The sequence below is a fragment of the Canis lupus genome, chromosome 1 (genome assembly GCF_011100685.1).
Source record: "Canis lupus familiaris isolate Mischka breed German Shepherd chromosome 1, alternate assembly UU_Cfam_GSD_1.0, whole genome shotgun sequence".
Taxonomy (NCBI): Eukaryota; Metazoa; Chordata; class Mammalia; order Carnivora; family Canidae; genus Canis; species Canis lupus.
The window spans coordinates 29,305,376-29,326,458 of record NC_049222.1 but is presented as its reverse complement, the minus strand read 5'-3'; the positions used below and the strand labels follow the sequence as shown (position 1 = coordinate 29,326,458).

Here is a 21,083-nt window from a genome sequence, read left to right as displayed (position 1 = left end):
TGATTAATTCAAGATTCTACAGAAGCACGTGTCAAAGGATACAGGTAAAAAGCAGCATTTAAGATTGTACTCCTGGCTTGAGTTTGTGTCATTGGTTTAAGGATGGCATGAAAGTAATCATGAGGAGAACCTAGTTTTGGTGGGAGAAATAGAAAAATTTCTGGGCGGCCCAGGTGGCTCAGCGGTTTAGCACCACCTTTGGCCCAGGGTGTGATTCTGGAGACCCAGGATTGAGTCCCACATCGGGTTCCCTGCATGGAGCCTGCTTCTCTCTCTGCCTGTGTGTCTGCCCCCCGCCCCCGTGTCTCTCATGAATAAATAAATAAATTTAAAAATCTTCAAAAGAAAAATTTGTTTTAAACATGATATAAGACATGTAGGTAGAAATATCTAATGGGCAGCAGCAGGATAAGGAGAAAAATAGAAGCTGGAATTCTGGGATTCATTCTATAAAGGAATAATAATTGAAGCCAAGAGAGTAAGGAGAGCCTAGAAGGAAAAACTGAAAAGGGGTGAGACAATATTCAAAGCATATAGGAGGGGGAAGGGACAGCAAAGAAGCCAAAAAGATGGGAAACGCCTAATTGAGCAATGCACACCTGCCAAGAGAGAGAGAGACAAACAGGTCAAGGATTCAAAGAGTAAAAGCAAAGTCATCACTGTGGTTACGGGGTGGTCACTGACCACCCAGAGAAGAGGAATTTCACTTGTTGGTGCAAGAGTAAGGGATGAACCAGATTATAAGTGATTAATAGGTGAGCAGTTAGAAAGATATCTGACTTTGGAGACTCCATAAAACTTGCTGGTGAAAGGAAAAACTTAGAAATCCTTCATTAGGCAGAGGACTTTTTCCCTCTTCTTAAAATTCACTTTTGCATAGAAAAAATTTACTGCTATTTTGGTTGTACGATTCATTGTGTTTTGCCAAAAGTACAATCACATAACCACCCTGTAATCATGGTCTTGTCTCACCCCAGAGAATGCCCTTGTATTGCCCCTCTAGTCACGCTCTCCTCCTACTCTTAACCCCTGGCAGCTGCTAATCTGTTCACCATGTGTCTAGTTTTGCCTTTTCCAGAATGTCATAAAAGAGGAATAATCATATACCATGTAACCTTTCGAGTCTGAATTTTTCACTTAGCATAATGTATTTGAGACTCTAACATGTTGTTGTATATATCAATAGTTATTGATGAGTAATTTGCTGTTGTATGAAAGTACGATAGATTATTATTCCATCTGCTCATTGAGGAGCATTGAGTTATTTCTAGGTTTTGGTGATCATGAATACTGCTGCTGTAAACATCTACACACAGGCTTTTCTCATTTATCTAAGGAAGCTAGATACCTGGGAGTGGGGTTGCCAACTCATAGCAAATATATGTTTATAAGAACCTGCCAAACCATTTTCCAGAGTGACCCTACAGTTCTGCATTCCTGCAAGCAGTATCTGAGTTCAAGTGGCTTGACACCCTTGCCAGCACTTGATATTGTTAGGTTTTGATTTTAATTTTTAGCTGCTGTACCAAGTTCTTTGAATAAAAGTGTAATTAATTGCCTTAGAGTGAAATAGTACTTTTCTGGATGCTAAATGATGCTCAATGAACACAGAATAAATACTCTTGGAGGTATTGTTGCTCCAGAGCACAGGTATAATGAGGAGTTCTTATTTGGCTTTAATATCACCACTCTTGTTCTCCCTCCCACCCCACCCCCCACCCCCGGAAAGTATTGATTTCCTGTGGAGTCTGCATTCTGGAGTTGATTATGAAAAGAAGTGCCATTATGCAGCATGTCCCATGCCAATCCAAATTCCACCCCCCCCCCACCCCGCCTTAATGTCTATCTTCCAGTCCCTTGAAAACTAGCTTTCCAGAATTTGGAAAATTTAAGTTACAGGGCTGGAAATATCAGTCATATAGCTTGATTTATGGTCCTGATCACTCCTTGTTGACAGAATTTATATTGTCAAATTAGCTACTTAAATATCAGCTCTCAGTTGCTGAAGTATGTATTTCTTTTTTTAAAGATTTATTGGGGGATCCCTGGGTGGCGCAGCGGTTTAGCGCCTGCCTTTGGCCCAGGGCGTGATCCTGGAGACCCGGGATCGAATCCCACGTCGGGGTCCCGGTGCATGGAGCCTGCTTCTCCCTCTGCCTGTGTCTCTGCCTCTCTCTCTCTCTCTCTCTCTCTCTCACTGTGTGCCTATCATAAATAAAGAATAAAAAAAAATTTAAAAAAAATAAAAATAAAAAAATAAAGATTTATTGGGACACCTGGGTGGCTCAGTGGTTGAGCGTCTGCCTTTGGCTCAGGGCATGATGCTGGAGACCCGGGATTGAATACCACATTGGGCTCCCTGCGGGGAGCCTGCCTCTCCCTCTCTCTCTGTGTCTCTCATGAATAAGTAAATAAAATGTTTAAAAAAAAAGATTTATTTATTCATGAGAGACACAGAGAGAGAGGGAGAGGCAGGCTCCTCACAGGGAGCTCGATGGAGGACTAGATCCCAGGACCCCAGGATCACAACCTGAGCCAAAGATAGTCGCCCAACCGCCAAGCCACCCAGGCATCTTGAAGTATACTTTTAGTATTTTGTAAAGGTCTTGATAATCAATCATTGGACCTTTAATCACTGAGCATGATCTAAGGTTCTATATGCTAAATGAATATGGTACTTAGGCTTATTTCTTTTATATAAAATCCAGCTTTAAAGGTTGTCTAGCAGGATGCCTGGGTGGCTCAGCAGTTGAGTGTCTGCCTTCGGCTCAGGTCATGGTCCCAGGGTCCCAGGATCAAGTCCCACATCAGGCTTCTTGCAGGGAGCCTGCTTATCCCTTTGCCTGTGTCTCTGCCTTTCTCTCTGTATCTCACATGAATAAACGAATAAAATCTTAAAAAAAAAAAAAAAAAGGTTGTCTAGCTGTTCAACAGGTCAGTGCCTTTTTCCTTTTTAATTTTAAATCCAGTATAGTTAACAGTGTTATATTAGTTTCAGGTGTAAATATAGTGATTCAGCAATTCTATACATTACTCAGTGCTCTTCAAGATAAGTGTACTTTTTTTTTTTAAGATTTTATTTATTTATTCATGATAGTTACACAGAGAGAGACAGAGAGGCAGAGACACAGGTAGAGAGAGAAGCAGGCTCCATGCAGGGAGCCTGACGTGGGATTCGATCCTGGGTTTCCAGGATCGCGCCCCAGGCCAAAGGCAGGCGCCAAACCGCTGCGCCACCCAGGGATCCCTGATAAGTGTACTCTTTGATCACCATCACCCACCCACCTATCTCCCCTCTGGTAACCATCAATTCTCTATAGTTAAGAGTCTGTTTTTTAGTTTGTCTTTTTTTTTTTCTTTTTTCATTTCTTACATTCCATGTATAAGTGAAATCATATGATGTTTGTCTTTGACTGACTTTACTTAGCATTATTCTCTCTAGCTTCATCCATATTGTTGGCCTTTTGCCTCTCTGACGTGTTTTTGCAATGCTCTGAATTACAGTTTACAAATTTAAATGGCATCAGGTGGTTTTTCTCTGTTCATTAAATACTAGTCTCCTTAGTATCTTGGAGAAATAGCCAGTTAAAGAATCTATAAGATTTTCTTAGGTGTCATTTCAAATTTTGATTTGAGGATTCATATATTTTGACAGCAAGAATCACTGCATTCAACAGTTCCTTACCCTTGAAGCTCCTACAGAAACAGTTGTGAAAGAAAGAATTGTGAGAAGTGAATTGACACAAGGAGAATTGACAAACCTGACCAAACATTGTAGATGAATGTGGGAATGCAAAACTGAGCAGAAAGGAAGTTGAGTGATGCATTTGGGATATATGAACTGTACTTTGCAAGCATTGTTAGTAAAATCCTGTATTTTTAGAGTATTGAGATTTGATATCTTATTTTTTTTTTTTTTTTTTTAATGATAGTTACAGAGAGAGAGGGAGGCAGAGACACAGGCAGAGGGAGAAGCAGGCTCCATGCACCGGGAGCCCGATGTGGGATTCGATCCCGGGTCTCCGGGATCACGCCCTGGGCCAAAGGCAGGCGCCAAACCGCTGCGCCACCCAGGGATCCCTGATATCTTAAAATTTATGTGACTTTTTTTAATGCTACAAAAGCTTCCTCTTTGGAGTTGGCTTTCTGGTAAAAAGAACCATCCTTTACTATAGCATAACTTCCCACTTATAAGCCTTGTATGTTGAAAGACCATGTTGAAAGTAGAAAATAGCTATATTCTAAAGTATATTCTGGAAACCACCTGGAAAATTATAATAGCCATTGCCCTCAACCTAATGAATTTATTTCCAAGGTGAAATTCCAGAAGAGACCCCTTCTTTCAGAGTCCCCGCTTTCCAACAAAAGGCCTGCTTGGGTGGCAGTAACATGCATAATAATAGGCTGTAGCAAAAATTAGTGGCTGCTTGTCAAGGTTTTGATCCAGGCTTTTGTTTCCCAGCAGTCTTAACCTAACATACCAAACAGGACCTGGTTCCTTGCTTCCTGCATTCCAGATGGATTGGTTTCTGTTCAGGGTTGAAGCTCTAAATTAGTATGGTGACCCCCTTAACTGCAGCGCTAGTCAGTTTAAATATAGCTCATTCCTTGGGCATAAGGCTATGTTGTTGAAATGATTATCGAGCTCCTGTGCTGCAGCATCATTGGTTCTCAACCTTGACAGTGAGTTAAAATCACCTGGGGACTTCTTAAATCTCGCTCTGCCCAGGCCACAGATTAGGCAATTATTGGAGGATCTCTAGGGGTGAGAGCCAGGTAGCAGTATGTTCTAAAACTACCCCCAGTGATTCCAAGGTGTGTTCAAGGCTGAGGACTAGTTTAGATTGATTTCCTACTTACTGCTCTTTGATATGACCAGTAGATCTAAGATCAGACTTAGTAGATTTAATTTGGTGATGTCAAGTGTGCCCCACTCATGGAAACCACCTGGAAAAATCATGACAGCCATTGCCCTCAAACTAGTGAATTTATTTCATTTATCTCTTATTTTGCTCCAGCAATTTTGTGAAGGAAATACAGATGTGAACATGAGTACACTTGAATAGCAAAATATGTGCACAGTGGTGTATGTACTTTCATGTATGAATAGGTGCAATTCGACAAAAGGTTAGGTAATAAACTTTACTTTTGTTCGCTTCTGCTGCCCTCTTCCTCCATCCCCTGAAAACAAGAAAGGTCAATTTCAGGTAAATAAAGTTTTTCGTAGCAAATTATATACTTTTCCCAGAGGTTTTCATAGTGACCCATGGTCTCTAATTATCATACCCCTGGCTCTGGAGATCACTCTTGTTTCTTCTGTTCTACTGTAAATACTTGACACAAGAGTGACCTCCTTCCTATTCTCGTCTTCCATCCTACTGCACAACCTACGCTAATACCCTCTGGGCTAATCTTTCTTTACCTCTCTTCATTCTCCTCATTAGATGTTACTTGACGTAAGGCTTGGTCTGGTAACCTCTGCTCTTTGCACTTAACAGTATTATTCACACTTATGACTTTGAACATCATGTCAGATTAATAGCTCTGGCTCTACTTGTCAGAACCTCTAGAGGCACGTCTGAGGTGTCTCTGCATGTGCGTTTAAGGTTTTACAGTTCCATCAATTGTGACATGAAGCTGTTTAAGTGAGGGCTTACCTTTGGCAGAACTGATTTTCTCTTTTTTTTTTTCCTCCTTGCAGTTGGTGTCTGCCTTGCCATAAAAACCAGGACCACAATAAAAAGGGAAGTAGGGGTTACTGAATGGGATAGATCCCTAAGGATTTCCTTTCTGCTCCTTCAAGATTATACTGCAGTTAGGCTCTAGTTAAGCCATATGATCTTGCACTCAAAACTGACCACCCAATTTAGGAATAACATTAAACTTTACTTTGTGTTTTGACTTGGGTCTAGCTGTCTGGGTTCTATTCTCAGCTGTGTCACTTGCTACTTGAGGAGTTTATGGCTTGCCATAAACTGTGGCCATGCTCTTCCTCGATTTCTTTCTTTTTAAAACCAGGATACTGGTAATACCTTCATTGGGCTATGATGAGGAGTGAATTGATATATGTAAAGTACTTAAAACAGGGCCTGACACAGCACAGAGTGTGGTTATAATTACTGTGCTTGCGGTGCTGCATCACTGTGAAAATATGGACTTACCCTGGCATGCTGAGTTCCCTCAAGCAAATTTTTATTTACTTGAGTCTCAGTGAGAGAATCAGAATGTAATGCGGATTCAGACCTAACTGCAGTTGTGTGATCACATTGCGATGGGCTTGGCTCAGCTAGAGTAAGCATCATCAAGGCTCATTGGATGGTGCTTTTCACCTGTCAAAATGGTGCACGAGATGTTTCTGTGGAAGGCTGCTGCACACAAACCTGTGAGATGCTCAGATTGTGCTGTGATTGAGTTAAAGCCCAGGCCAGCCGTTCTTCTCTTCTCTTCTCTTCTCTTCTCTTCTCTTCTCTTCTCTTCTCTTCTCTTCTCTTCTCTTCTCTTCTCTTCTCTTCTCTTCTCTTCTCTTCTCTTCTCTCTTCTCTTCTCTTCTCTTCTCTTCTCTTCTCTTCTTCTCTTCTCTTCTCTTTTTTCTTTTCTTTTCTTTTCTTTTCTCTTTCCTTTCAAGATTTTATTTATTTATTCATGACAGACACAGAGAGAGAGAGAGGCAGAGGGCAAAGCAGGCTCCCTGTGGGGAACCTGATGTGGGACTCAATTCCAGGATCCCAGGATCACCACCTGAGCCAAAGGCAGATGCTCAACCACTGAGCCACCCAGGTGCCCTTGGCCAGGTTTTCTTGACTTATTTTTCATTTCTGTGGTATTTGAAAGTATATCTTTTACTGTATCATAGTTCTGCAATTTAAGTTCTTTCCTAAAATACGTGGCTACAGGATTATTGCACTTTAAATCATAAAGTTGAACTTGCTCCCTTTAAACCACAAAGATGGACCTCCTGGACTTATTTTGACTTGAAACAAGCCACTTCTTGAATATATTTCTCTAAAAGGAACATCTAGGAAGCATGTACAACTTGCCTTCCACAAGGCTTTCATGAGAAGTCTGTAGTTTGGGTTTCTTGAAACACAGTACTTCCACAAAATGAACTTAAAAGAGATGGATGAAGCAGGTGAAGAAAATTAAGAGGTCCAGACTTCCAGTTATAAAATAAGTCCTGGAGTTGAAAAGTATAGCATAGGGAATGTAGTTAATAATATTATATACCTTTGTATGGCAATTATACTTGTCATGGTGAGCATTTCGTGATGTATATAAATGTCCTATTACTATGTCATATACCTGAAACAAAATTGTAGGTCAACTATAATTAAATTTTTTTAAGTTCTAAAAGTACATACATGGAATTAGGAAAAAATCAGTAAACTGTTTTGCTTTTTTTTAAAGATTTTGTTTTATATATATATATATAACATATTTGTATTATATATATATATTATTGAAGTTCAATTTGCCAAGATTTTACTTATTCATGAGAGACACAGAGAGACAGGCAGAGAGAGAAGCAGGCTTCCTAAGGGGAGCCTGATGTGGGACTCTGTCACAGGACCCCAGGATCCCGACTCTATCCAAAGGCAGATGCTCAACCACTGAGCCACCCAGGTGCTCCAGTAAATTTTTTTTCTTACTAAAATTTCTTATGTGTTGTTTTATTATTTTTTTAAGATTTTATTTATTTATTCATGATAGAGAGAGAGAGAGAGAGAGAGAGGCAGAGACACACAGGCAGAGGGAGAAGCAGGCTCCCTGCCGGGAGCCTGATGCAGAACTCAATCCTGTGACTCCAGGATCACGCCCTGGGCTAAAGGCAGGCGCTGAACCACTGAGCCACCCAGGGATCCCCTTATGTGTTGTTTTAGGAGAGACTTTCTAAAATTGCAATGGCTTATTTATAAGACCTATACAGGATATTGGGGTGGGGGTATATGAGCCAGACCTTTCTCCTTAAGTATTTTGTTCAACTTATTTCAATTTTTACCTTTTAAAAAATTTAACTCATAAATGTTTATTTATTTATTTATTTATTTATTTTTAAAGATTTATTTACTTATTTATTTATGATAGAGAGAGAGAGAGGCAGAGACACAGACAGAGGGAGAAGCAGGCGCCATGCTGGGAGCCTGATGCGGGACTTGATCCCAGGACTCCAGGATCGCACCCTGGGCCAAAGGGCTTGGCAGGTGCCAAACTGCTGAGCCACCCAGGGATCCCCACTCAAAAATGTTTAAATGTCACTTCCTCAGATGGGTCCTGGGTTTAGATGCTCTGAATAATGCCTTCAGATGGTATATATGATACAGTGGATACTACATAATCAATTAAACCAAGATGCCTTAAACCACCCTTTAAAATATTATATCCGGGCAGCCCTGGTGGTGCAGTGGTTTAGCTGCCGCCTGCAGCCCTGGGTGTGATCCTGGAGACCCGGGATCAGGTCCCGCCGGGCTCCCTACGTGGAGCCTGCTTCTCTCTCTTTCTGTGTCTCTGCCTCTCTTTTGCTCTCTCTGAATAAATAAATAAATAAATCTTTAAAAAAATATATCCTTCTTCAGTAAAAAAAAAATATATTAAAAATAAGAAATACACAATGTTAGAGTAAGCCCAGAATTTTTTTTTGTAAAGATTTTATTTATTTATTCATGAGACACAGAGAGAGAGGCAGACATAGGCAGAGGGAGAAGTAGGCTCCCTGCAGGGAGCCTGATGCGAACTGGATCCTGGGACTCGGGGATCACACCTTGAGCCCAAGGCAGACGCTCAACCACTGAGCCACCCAGGCACCCCTAAACCCAGATATTTCTTTTGCAACGATGGCTTCCTACCTCCTACTATCCCCTGAGGATGTCCTTGTTGTCCAAAGCATATACCCATATGCTTTGTTAAAGTGACATTTTGTAAATCCCAGGAACTAAATACAAGTGGAAGAAATGGTCCACAGTAGAAAGCATTATTAAAACAGAGAAAAGGGGATCCCTGGGTGGCGCAGCGGTTTAGCGCCTGCCTTTGGCCCAGGGTGCGATCCTGGAGACCTGGGATCGAGTCCCACGTCGGGCTCCCAGTGCATGGAGCCTGCTTCTCCCTCTGCCTGTGTCTCTGCCTCTCTCTCTCTCTCTCTGTGACTATCATAAATAAATAAAAACTTAAAAAAAAAAAAACAAACAGAAAAGGGGGGTGGGGTGGAGCTAGTTTTAGTCTAGAAGAACTATGAGAGGGCAGATGCCTTTGAAGAGAAAACCCCCACAATCTTCAGCGAACCTTACAGGAAAACACTATTTTGGCCTTTTAGATTCAATCCTTGATGGCCCAGCTATACCTAAAGTACACCCACAATAGAGTATCAAGTTTTCAAGGGGGTTTTGGAAAAGAGGAGTACAGAATGTTGGATGGAAGGAGAAAGAGGCTTCGCTAAACCCAGTGACTGGGAGCTCAGATACTACTGAGCCATTCTGAACCAGTGGGGAAGAGGATAAAGAGAACTTTTGGTTTTATAGGCTTCCCTCATTTTGTTTGTAAGCCGCAAGAACCAGGTCTTTTTTCCAGTGAGTCGGATAAAGCCTGGCTCTGGACTGTACAGGGACATGGGTATTTCTGGTATTAAGGGTTTCAAGACAGGTGTTTTCATGCATGCCAGTATGGAAACTGTCTCCACCAAAAAAATCAAGAGGGTAGAGAGAATGTTATTAGGATTGTGATTGTTTCTCTACAACATTGTATGTCTCTGGAACAGGTTTTTGGGGTTTTGTTTTTTTAAACACATAAGTGATTTTAGTGCCTTACAATGGAAGTGTGGCCACTTTGCCCAATGATAAAAGGTCACATGGTCCACTTGTGGTGTTTTAGGAAGTTTGCAAAAAAGTTCCTTTTGTCATTATAATCCTTCCTCAGTTGCCTATTTAAAATTCACAGGAGTTTTGGGGAGCCTGAGTGGCTTAGTTAGTTGAGCGTCTGACTTGGTTTTGGCTCAGGTCATGATCTCAGGTCACGGGATCAAGTCCCCTGTGCCTTGGGCTCTGCACTGCAGGGGGTGGGGGTGTCTGCTTGAATCTTCCTCTGCCCCTCACCCAACTCACTCTCTCAAATAAAATAAATAAACCTTAAAAATAAAATAAAATTCACGGAAGTTGTAAGTCAGGGGCTTAGAATAGGGATATGAAAGGCAAAGGAGATGAGGTTTGGGGTACCCTAAGTGTATTTCTCAACCTGTTCATTCTTCTGAGCTGTTATTTCTTTCTGTGTAGTGCCCACTAAAACTCAGTGGCTTTAGATCAGACAAGACTAAAAGGGGATTGATATTTCTCAAAAAAATGTACTGGGTTGCTAGTAGTATCTATTTCTTGGAAATTAATCCTTCCTATCTTTTTTAAAGCAATTAGTGATGCAATTAGGAATCTTTTTTGTTTACCAGTTACAAAATGGAAAAGCTTCTGGCTTGCTATTTAATTCTAAATACACTCGTCTCTTATCTATATAATTTAGCTAAAGGCTTTTGGTGTTCAGGTTCGTCGCTGACAATTACACTGGATATGTTAATCCTTTTCAGCGCGGACCTTCGCTGAATGATAATGACCAAACCTCAAACTTAACCTACCATGGTTATATGATTTGCCTTTCTGTTAGGCACTTCCTTCTCCTAGGTTGATTTCAGAACTCTGCTGAATTGTATATAATTTTCTCTTTTGCCAGAGTTGGCTCTATTTAGCCAGTAACTGTAAAGTTTAGTACCTCAAACCATACACACTTCTCATGAGAAATATAGATTATCCAGCGCCATCTCCATCCACATATTTATATATGTTTCTTCTGATTGAAACAGTGGGGTTATTTCATAACGGAATATTTTTTTTAAATCTACATATCTGCATTTTCCAAACCATTTAATATTGAGGCAACCCGTTGTTACAATGATAAAAAGGATTTATTTGATAATGTTTTGAGGCTGACCTGCATTGGATTCTCAACACAAGATCATTAGTGAAAGGTAAGAGGATTTACTCGGTCTACTCTGAGATTACCTGAGCCCGATTGTATGAATACTATCTTAATAGAGCATTGCAATATTGGAAATGAGTTGGGTAAATAGTGTCCATCCTATTCAGTGAAAATTATGATCACGAACACATAGACCTTTGGCTTTCGAGTGACATGCTTTCATTTACAGCATTGTTGACTTCAGCGTGGGAATGGAGTGTATTAATCTCTATGAGGTCACTGACCAGGACAGTTAATTTTATCTGTCAATTACAGTGCCAGGTTATTTCGTCAAACACTAGTCTAAATATTGCTGTGAAGATATTTTCTAGATCTGATTAACATTTACAGTCAGCTGACTTTAAGAAGATTACCCTTGATAATACTGAGGGCCTGATCCAATCTGTTGAAGGCCTTTTAGGACAAAAACTGAGGTTTCCCAGAGAAGAAGGAGTTCTGCCTGAGTTTCCAGTGTGCTGGCCTGCCTTACAAATTTTGGACTTACCAGCCCTCTTTACAATGACAGCTGCCATGATTACTTAAAATAAGTCTTTTTTTTTTTTTTTAATAGGTCTCTTTATATGATTTGTATTTTTCCCCCCCCAAAGAAATAGTAGTATGTACTATCAGTAGTTTTCCAGTAGTATTTTTGGTTCTGTTTCTCTGGAGACACACCGACCCTCAGAAAGAAAATCACAGTCCCCCACTCAACCGCCGCCCCCCCCGCCCCCCCGTCCCAGGTTTGTGTAACATATTTAAATTACTTTTTTAAAGTTTTTTTTTTTTTTTTAAGATTTTATTTATTTGACAGCTTATAAGCAGGGGAAGAAGCAGCAGAGGGAGAAAGGGAGAAGTAGGCTCCTTGATGAGCAGGGAGCCCGATGCAGGGCTCAATCCCAGGACCCTGAGATCAAGACCTGAGTGAGCCGAAGGCAGATGCTTAACTGACTGAGCCACCCAGGTGCCCCTTCACATCTAAATTACTTTTTAAGAGAAACAACTTTTAAGGTAAAAACAGGATATTAAGCCTCTTAAAATATCTTAATTGATGTCCGTTTTAATTTCAGGGCATTTTAGGAGAAAGAATTGGGAAAGAGTAGCAAAGCCACAAAAGATAGAATTGGGGAAAAGTCTTAATAAGTTCTGAAATGAGTGTTGAACACCTTGGTCCAACTCCTTACTGGCCTGAAGACTTAGGACTAGCATTCTCCTTAAACTGTCCATAAAGTAATAAATCGAATTGCTTTACTATTCTTTAATATTGCTCTTCTCTCATAAACCTTTAGATCTCCCTCTCTGAAGTTACAGAGCCATAGTGATCTATCCACAGTAAATTGTGCGATTGAAGGCCAACTTATGTATCTTCGTTTTTATTCCCATCTTCCCTAGAATGTTTTCGTACAGATTTCCATTAAATTGCCAGTAGGTAAGAGTGAGGCAGGTCTGCAAGCTGCAGGTGTAGAAATCATCAGTGTGGTCCTGTTGTAACCAGAACACTGAGTGAAGCTTCCATGGTTTTTGAGTTTTAGCTTTGTGTCTAAAGCCTCTGGGGGGCATCAGTTGAATGAGTAAAACAATACAACTGTAGAGCTGCCTGCAAAAAAACCACAAAGCCATGTGAAGTGTAAATAAGCACAGGGAGACAGTGACAGCAGGGGGAAGGGCCGCCTGAATCTCTCTCAGGCTTTTCCTTTCTGCCAGAGTGTTTTCCCCTGGGCATTTAACTGGAGTTTCCGTTTTCATCGGGTCGCGGAGTCACTTGTGGGATCAGAAGAGACTCTAGAGACCTAAAAATCCAACCTGTACACAATACATTATTTTAAAACCTTCATCCCAGAGTAGTGTTTGTGCATGGCTGCCTTCAGTGATGGAAGGCACAGCTTGTTACATTCTGGTAACTTCCTGTCACCGATCCTAGTTCTGTCTTCCAGAACTGTATGAAAAGTAGAAATCTCTCCACATGTTAACAACCATTAATTTAGTTCTCTTATTTCTCCAGATCTTGCCTTATTTTCTTCAGAGAAAATACACCTTCTTTGCAATGATCCTTCTGTGTTCTAGCCTAGAAACTTTAGAAATCCTAGGTTGCTTTCTTCTGAATGTGTTCTAATTTATCATCGCATTGAAATATCTAGTTCAGACAATATGATCCGAGGACCAGAAAATAGAGCAGGTTCTTCCCCTTACCCAGCATGCTGGACATTTGTGGATACCGCCTGTGATACTGTTAGGACTTGTACTGTTCATCATACTGATCGTGTGTAGTGAGTTGTCCAGGGACCCTCCCACCTTTGCAGCTACTGAAGCTTGGGTGGGTCTTCATTTTGTACCTATGCAGTTGGACTTAATATAGAGGTGTTCATATTTCTCACTACTAAGTCTTTTTTAGCCATAGGCCATGATTTTGATCTGTTAATGATTTTGGACCTGATTCCAGCCATGTCTCTGGTTATCTACACATATAAAGCCCTCGTTCTTTTCTAAATCTTTAATAAAAGTACCACCTTTCCTTCCATTGCCCACTTGGCCACGCTCATCTGGGCTTTTGTAGGAACTCCGTATCCGTGCTCATCCCCCTGAATTAAGTCTTCCATGCTGCTAGGGCTCCCTGTTTAAAAAACAAACATGAGTGTGTTCTGTCTTTGCCCTCTATCCCCACAGTTACCACATGAGACACTTTTCTCCACCTCGACAAGGTCCTTATGGAACTAGTTTTTCTCAAGTCTCACTCCTCGTTCCTTTCTACCATCCTCCAACTGACTGGCCAGTCTGGATCACACATTTCATCATCAACACCCCTGAATGGCTCCTTCTGCCTTGGTTAGGTGGGAGACCATTGTTTGATTTGCCCACTACCCCCAAACCCCTCACCTTGCAGCTTTACCTGATTTCACCCCTCCTAAAGTGAGACAGGAGACCACAGTTCCTCAGTTTTCTTACCTTTCTCATGGTGTGGCTCAAAAAATAAAACTAAACCCATAACTGCTCACAGACCAATGACGGCATAGGTAACTTTTAGAAACACAGCCCTGGCTCTCTGTCTGATTCTTCTGTTGGAGTCCAGTAATTGGGTTTCTTTGCCTCATTTTGAATCTGCAAAATTGGATTTATAACCTCACAAGGGTGTCACTATTAAGAGGAGGGGATGTGTGCACATTTTAACTTTTGTCCAGACATTCAGAAGTTCATGCAGGTTATTATCCATGGGAATAATGAGCAGAGGCCTAAGGGCATTCTAACGTGTGTTACAGGGTTAAAGTTTAATGTGGCATTTTATGATATTAGCAATTTAGCTAGTGATACCTAACATTTAGGAAAGAGTTTTAAAGAAAGCTGAGTGTCAACACCTTATGTTCAGATAAGTGAATCCTCAGGGTTTAAAATTTATTTATAGTGGAGCAGACATGGGAAAATAGACTCTGCTGGCATCACAAAGTCCTGGCCACACAGCAGAGATTTATAGATATGTTATAAAAGACACGGCAGGGACCTAGTATTTCTTGGTTGCTGCATTCTACTACTAGCGTAGTATTTACTGTTTTTCTTATTGCCTGTTAACAAAAGGTGGTAAAATAAAGATCAAAGCGAACCTGCCTTTTTATTTTCCTTTCAAAGGGTCATTCTTTCTTCGTGCAGTATTTCTTTGTCCCGTAGCTTATTGGAAGCCCCATGTAATGCTGCAGGATGGCAGAATGTTATGCCTTTATTGCCAAGGAAGCCATGAGGTAGGAAACTGTAAGGGAGCCCTCTAACTTCAAGAATGGAGATGGCAGAGAACCAGCTGGGACCCTTTGTTCCCAGGGGTTGTTTGGTTCCACAGCCCAACCTGTGCTGGCTTTGTACTTTTAAACCATATGAGGGTTTTCCTCTTTTTTAATGTTGCATTAAAATGTGGATTTCCAAAACTCTTGCTAGATGTAAATTGCAGCCTACCTTGGGGGGTATGCATTAAATATTTAAAAGATTACTGAAGTCCAGTAGTTTTGAAGAATTAATCATTTCCTACATATGAATCATAATGTAGAAATAGGAAAAAGCATTTTGGCACTTCTGGGCCCCCACTGAAAAGTAACTAGCTTTTATGTCTGTAGAACTGTAATTTACCAGTGACTAGCCATTCAATCCAGCAGTAGTAATTTCTGTTTTCAGCTACAGACCTTGATTAGTACAAATCAGACTCTTTTCCATTTCAGTAATGTTTTTGTAAAGCTCCCTGGTCTTTTAGAAGGGAAAAATCTATGTATGCTTCTTACTGGTGAAGCAAATTGCTCTTTGCAGGAGGATAGTCTTAGATTCATTCATAGACTATGTGCTATTTTCCAGTCTTGTGGACAGAAAAATAAAAGCTTAGGAAGGATAAATGTGAACAGAAGCCTGAAGTCCATGTGTATATACATGTGCCTACATGTGTTTGGTCTCCTATGACATCGTGACAGGTAAGTCCACATGACAAGATGACTTCCCTATGGATCAGTTAGTTTGACTCTGTTTCATAGTCACCTACCTCAGGGTTGGAGGTTGGCCAGAGGTGCCAGGCAGCCAGGGTAGAAGGATAGACATGAATTTATCGAGTACCAAGGGAATGGGGCCGGGGGTGGGAATGGTGGGGACAACAGTTGCTCAAGAGCCTATTGGGGATCCCTGGGTGGCTCAGCGGTTTTGCACCTGCCTTTGGCCCAGGGCGCGATCCTGGAGACCTGGGATCGGGTCCCATGTCGGGCTCCCGGTGCATGGTGCATGGAGCCTGCTTCTCCCTCTGCCTATGTCTCTGCCTCTCTCTCTCTCTCTCTCTCTTTGTGCGACTATCATAAAAAAAAAAAAAAAAAAAAAAAGCCTATTGGCCTATTTCTTTCTTTCTTTTTTTTTTTTTTCTATTGGCCTGTTTCATTCACAGTGGATGAGTGGTATCACTTTTGCTTATGGTTGTGACTATATTTTATGATTATACTGCACATATTTTTCTCTATATAAAGCCAGTTTAGTTGTAAAATCTACCCTTTCATACTAGGTAATGTCTCGTTTCTTCTAACTTCATCCTCATTAAAAATCATTTATTATTTTAACAATTTAAACAGTTGCAAAACCTAACTGACTCTTGGAAGTCTGCATACCCCAGTTCCCATGGTGACCATACCCACAGGTGACATTCACGGACACAAATTGAACACACTTATTAGTGCTGGGGAAGAGTTCAGGAATTCAGAGTAGGATTCCTTTTACCATAAGTAAAGTAAAAGCATTTACTTTTGTTTTGGGTCCGAGTATAAAATGGAGAAGATTATTGCCCCATGCCTCTACAGGGGTTAAGCCCATATTCCTGAAATTAAGAGTTAAACACCTATATCCATTAAAGACTGGGTTTAAGCATTTAGGAAACTAATATCAAATGTATTTATGTCTTACATGTGTACTTTGTGGATGGGGGAAAATCATTTATTGTGATTATTTGATCTTGGGCTGTTTGCTTTTCTGTGACTGGTCACAGCTGTGACTGGGACACAGCTAGTGGGTGTTGCAGTCAGGATTTACAAGGCAGCAGGACAAAAACATCTTAGCCTCCTAGCAGATGGGCCATGGTTTAATCCTGACTCAGTGACTAGCTGTGTGACTTTAACCTATGTGAGCCTCTGTTTCCTGATTTGTCAGGTGGTAACTCCTCCCTCAGTGCTCTTATGACTAACAAAGGTAACCTATCTAAGACACCTAGCACAGCATCTGACAAAGTTGGAGATGTTCCTAGATAATGGAATTCTTTTACTTGACCCCACCCCTGCCTCATGGGCTGTAGGACGGTGGTAACTTTTGGCCTCCTTTGATTAAACCAGTAATGGTTTAAGCATAATTTTCAAAACAGCAACTTTGAGGACTTCCACATTTTGACACAAATCAAAATTCTCCATGAGACCTCTCATACTAGAGCATGAAGGATACCGTCTTTGTCATTTGAGGAATATTCCAGTACAGTTAACAGAAGAGAACTGTTGATTGGCTGGCTATGGTAGAGGTGGGCTCAGTCATAGGCTTCTGTCCCAGAGGGGCTGTCCTGTGATCTCCCTGCCACAGACCTCAAGGAGGGCTCCTTTGTGAAATCTTATCCAGACAAGTTAAAGGCTATGAAGCTTCTGCTTTGCTGCTGCATTTCTTCTGCAAAAGCTTTAAAGCTTTTGTGCATCCAGGCCATTCTTGAAATTAAAGAAATGTACATCTTCTGCAGAAGTCATTTGAATTTCAGCTTTCACTTGACTTTTTAAAAGCCACTCTAAGAAAGGTGTTTCATTTTTCTCCTAGGTTACTTCATAAAATGCTAAGCCTCTCATTTTTTTTTTATTTGGAAGATGAAGGGAAAGATCCCTTTTTCCTTAGCTTTACCTCTTTAAGTAATACCTTTGTTAAATATCATGGAGATGGATGGGATCCCTGGGTGGTGCAGCGGTTTGGCGCCTGCCTTTGGCCCAGGGCGCGATCCTGGAGACCTGGGATCGAATCCCACGTCGGGCTCCCAGTGCATGGAGCCTGCTTCTCCCTCTGCCTGTGTCTCAGCCTCTCTCTCTCTCTCTGTGTGTGACTATCATAAAATAAAAATAAAAAACAAATTTAAAAAATTGTTTATTTTTAAAAAATTTCATGGAGATGGTCAGAAGCTATTTGGATAAAGAATGTTTCTGAATGAAACTTGTCATTTGAGATGTAGCTTTTCATTTTTTCTGCCAAAAGGTAGTTTTGGCTGTATGTGTGTATGTCTGTGTGTGTGTTGCCATTGTAAGTACTAACCTGATTCCCTGGAAGGTAGAAGAAACAAACTAAAGCAGATTTAAAAAGATTTTCATAAATAAATATAACATTGGACTATGTTTATTGATAGCCAGTTGAAGAAATAAATAGGAAATAACAAATCCTCTTCAATTCAGAAATAGAATTACTAAGTAAAATTACGGAAGTATATTACATCCACTGTTTATTTCTTAAACAACAAGATCTTGCATGTTCAAGGCATGGATCCCTCCTTTTCTTCCTTCTCCCCATCTTGCCATCTCTATACAAGCTGGATGTGCTCACTTCGGCAGCACATATTCTATGCAAGCTGGAGAGAGGGATCTAGGATATTCTGAACTAGATAGGCCAGATATTTGTCATAAGGGGAAGCACTGGACTAGAAAGAAGGAGATCTAAATTTTTACTCTAAATCTGTTGCCAGCTAACATTTGACCTGGGCAAGGAATTTTACCTTTGGAGCGTTGGTTTTCCTTGTGTGTAAAATGCTGATAATAGATGCTTTCTCAGACCCATTCAGCTCTTCAACCCTTCACTTTAATTCCAAATACCTATCACAGAGATGACCATGATTTTAAGTAAACTTAATATTTAAATTTCCTGATTTCCCCAATCTACATATCTAACATATGTTAACCTTAATGAAATCCCTCAGCCATTGAGGGAAAGATTTCTGTAGTTTTGGTGTTTTTGTTTGCCCCCACAGTAGATTTGCTAACACTCTAGTACATCTCTAGCAGTGACCTGGCCAATATTAGATTAAAAAAATATTAGAACTATTCCTTGAGAGAGTTAATAGTTGACCTTAGATATGAAACAAAAATGGACTACTTACAGCAGATGTATTATAAAAAGTAAAAGCAGGTGATGTAGAAGTACTTCTTATTGCTACCACTATGCTCTTAATCCTATAAGGTAAATGATGTCACCCTGATTTTAAAGCAAAAACTGAGGTGCCAAGAAAAGGTTGAGTGTAATTGTCAAAGTCACTCTAACATTCAAAGGATTTAGAGAGGGTACATGTAGAATCCATGGAGTCCCCTCTTGGGCATGTAGGTGAAGTATGGACAGGAAAATTAGAAGAGTGGTCTGGGGTGGGAGGATGGCTTTGGACTTTCTAAACAGACTTGATTTTGATAAAGAGACAAAAACAAAAAATTATTTTCTTAATTTGGCAGTTGGCATTTATCAGTGTCACTTACTATAAATTTTTTTCCCATACAGCATGTTTCAGGCAGCCTAGAAGTGGAGAGTCTTAAGTGAGAAAGCTCATTTCAGGAGAAAACAATAGTCATGTGATTGTACACTTTGGAGAAAACAGTCCAAAAAAAAAAAAAAAAAACTAAAAGTGGGTCAAGTGTTGAGGATTGCTCAGCACCACTGGTAGTGACTGGTCCAGAGCAGTGAGAATTGAGTGGGGATGAGGGGGATGTGGTGAGGAGGATTTTTTTTCCTTCCTTTGATGGACTGTAGTTTCTCTCCTTTGAACTTGACCTGCAGAAGGGATATTCCAAGCTGTGGTCTTTGTGAGAATAGGGACGGTTCTCTCCCACCTGCCTGCCCTCCCTGGAAAATCTCAAGTGCACACCTCACGACAGGTGTGGCCCAGCCTGCGTACACAGACTCTGGGGTGGCAGGGACGTCTGTAAGGCTGGGGTACGTTACTGAGTGCGGAGTAAGCCATGGGGGTCCAGGGATGCCTTCCTTCATCCAGGGACTCGCCAACATCACCCCGATTGAAAAGTCGGCCCCCCAAAGAAGAAAAGACCTTCTTGCCTTGAGCCCCTTTTGCCCGTCCCAGGAGCGCCCTGCTGCCTGGTGCAGGCGGAGCGCTGTGGGTCCTCCCGGCTGGCGGATGGCGAGGAGAGGGCAGGCGGTGGGAGCTGCGCGGCGTGCTGGCCCGGGTCCGACCGCCTCCGACCGTTCCCTGTGCTTCCAGGCGGACGCCGAGCCTCTCCCTCACCTCCTGGATTAGGACAGGTCGGAGTTGTCAGGGCAACTGCTCTGGGCGGCACATGCCCTTTCCCCTCCTTGCCGAGTGCGGAACATTTTCCTGTGCGGTGGTAGGGAGAAGACTGGGGAAGGGTGCTGCCGCTGCAGGAAGACGCTGGGATCTGCATGAGCACGTTAGGCGGTGGAAGGAGGCAGCAGACCCTGCGAGCCTTTCCTGGGGCTTTTCCGGAGGGAGAGTGCACGTTCCCGTGTGTGTCGAGCGCGTGTGCAAGCCGCGAGCTCCAGCCAGCCACATGCCTGGGGGGAGTCAGTGGGAGGGGGCGTGGAGGGGAGGTGCGGGGGTTGCTGCTAGGTGAGGGGGGAACCGCAGGGCCTCAGTTGCCAAGTAGCTGGTAGTATCTGTCAGCTGTTTGCACACTGTTTACCATAGGGGATCTATTACAAGTGCTCAAATGAACCGGCCGCTTAGAAACTAGCAGCTTCCTGGGAGCTGCAATTACATAAGCATATATTTTTAATATAATAATTAAAAAACAAGTAGCTGCGGTATGCCTGGATCAGCTACAGCTATTCGACAAGAGAGACTGAAGAAGACCTGTGCAAGGCCAAGTCCCCTTGGTTTATTCACCATTAATGAGGAAGACGAACAGCAAAAGAATGGAAATTCCAGAAGACCAAAAGGTATGCATTAGTTCTACCCTTTGGTTGGAAACTGAACCAGCCCCTATTTTCCTACGCTGTCTGTAACACTTTTACAAATTGGGTTGTCGTGCTCGTATGTGGAGTGCTTGTGACCTCCTAGCACAGTTTGCTGGTGGTATTTGCACATTCTGTAAAGCTCTGTATGCATGAAATAGGGAACAGATTTTGCAGATTTGGTAGGTTTCAGTTCAGCTGCTTTTTTGACCCAAGCTACTTTCTTGGCCTAGAGATCTTGAATTTTCACACGTTCGCTTGAACAGTTACCAGTACACTGTCCTCACCAGGAGGAAGAAATAGGGGTTATCCAGGTTTAAATGAGGTGTATGGATGATTTCTGTTTAATAAGAGTTTCTGCTGGCAAGGGGATGAGTTAAAGTAACAAAGAGTGCAGCCTTTCCAAGGGCAGAGGGTCAAGATGTTACTTCTGTTCTATTCTGAAATACTGAGAGCTTGAAGAGGAGGTAAATAAACATTGAGTGCAATGTAGGAGGGCAAAGCTAGGGAACCAGGAGGAGGGCACCATGAGGTTTATAACTTCTGATGGTAACTGCTACCTAACATCCCTGTGGAGGTTGGAATGTGCTGGGTGTAGAAAGGAGAGGTCTGATTCTTGTGCATTTCATAATGATGAAATGGAGCAGCAGCTTGCCTGATTTCTCACATCCCTGTGT

The 21,083-nt window shown here is 41.7% G+C and overlaps 1 protein-coding gene across 7 annotated transcripts in view; it reads left to right on the top strand.

Moving 5' to 3' along the window:
• Positions 1 to 21,083, top strand: part of MAP7 (microtubule associated protein 7) — a 172,993-nt gene that overhangs the window by 5,660 nt on the left and 146,250 nt on the right. The window contains exon 1 of one of the 7 annotated variants that reach the window (XM_038526122.1): positions 19,617 to 20,391. The exons of 5 other annotated variants lie outside the window; for them this stretch is intronic. In XM_038526122.1, coding sequence (XP_038382050.1) covers positions 20,259 to 20,391 — 133 coding nt within the window. In that variant the 5' untranslated portion in view covers positions 19,617 to 20,258. Of the gene's footprint in view, positions 1 to 19,616; positions 20,392 to 21,083 lie in introns of those variants that run through there. One more of the 7 variants, XM_038526117.1, reaches the window with a different exon arrangement.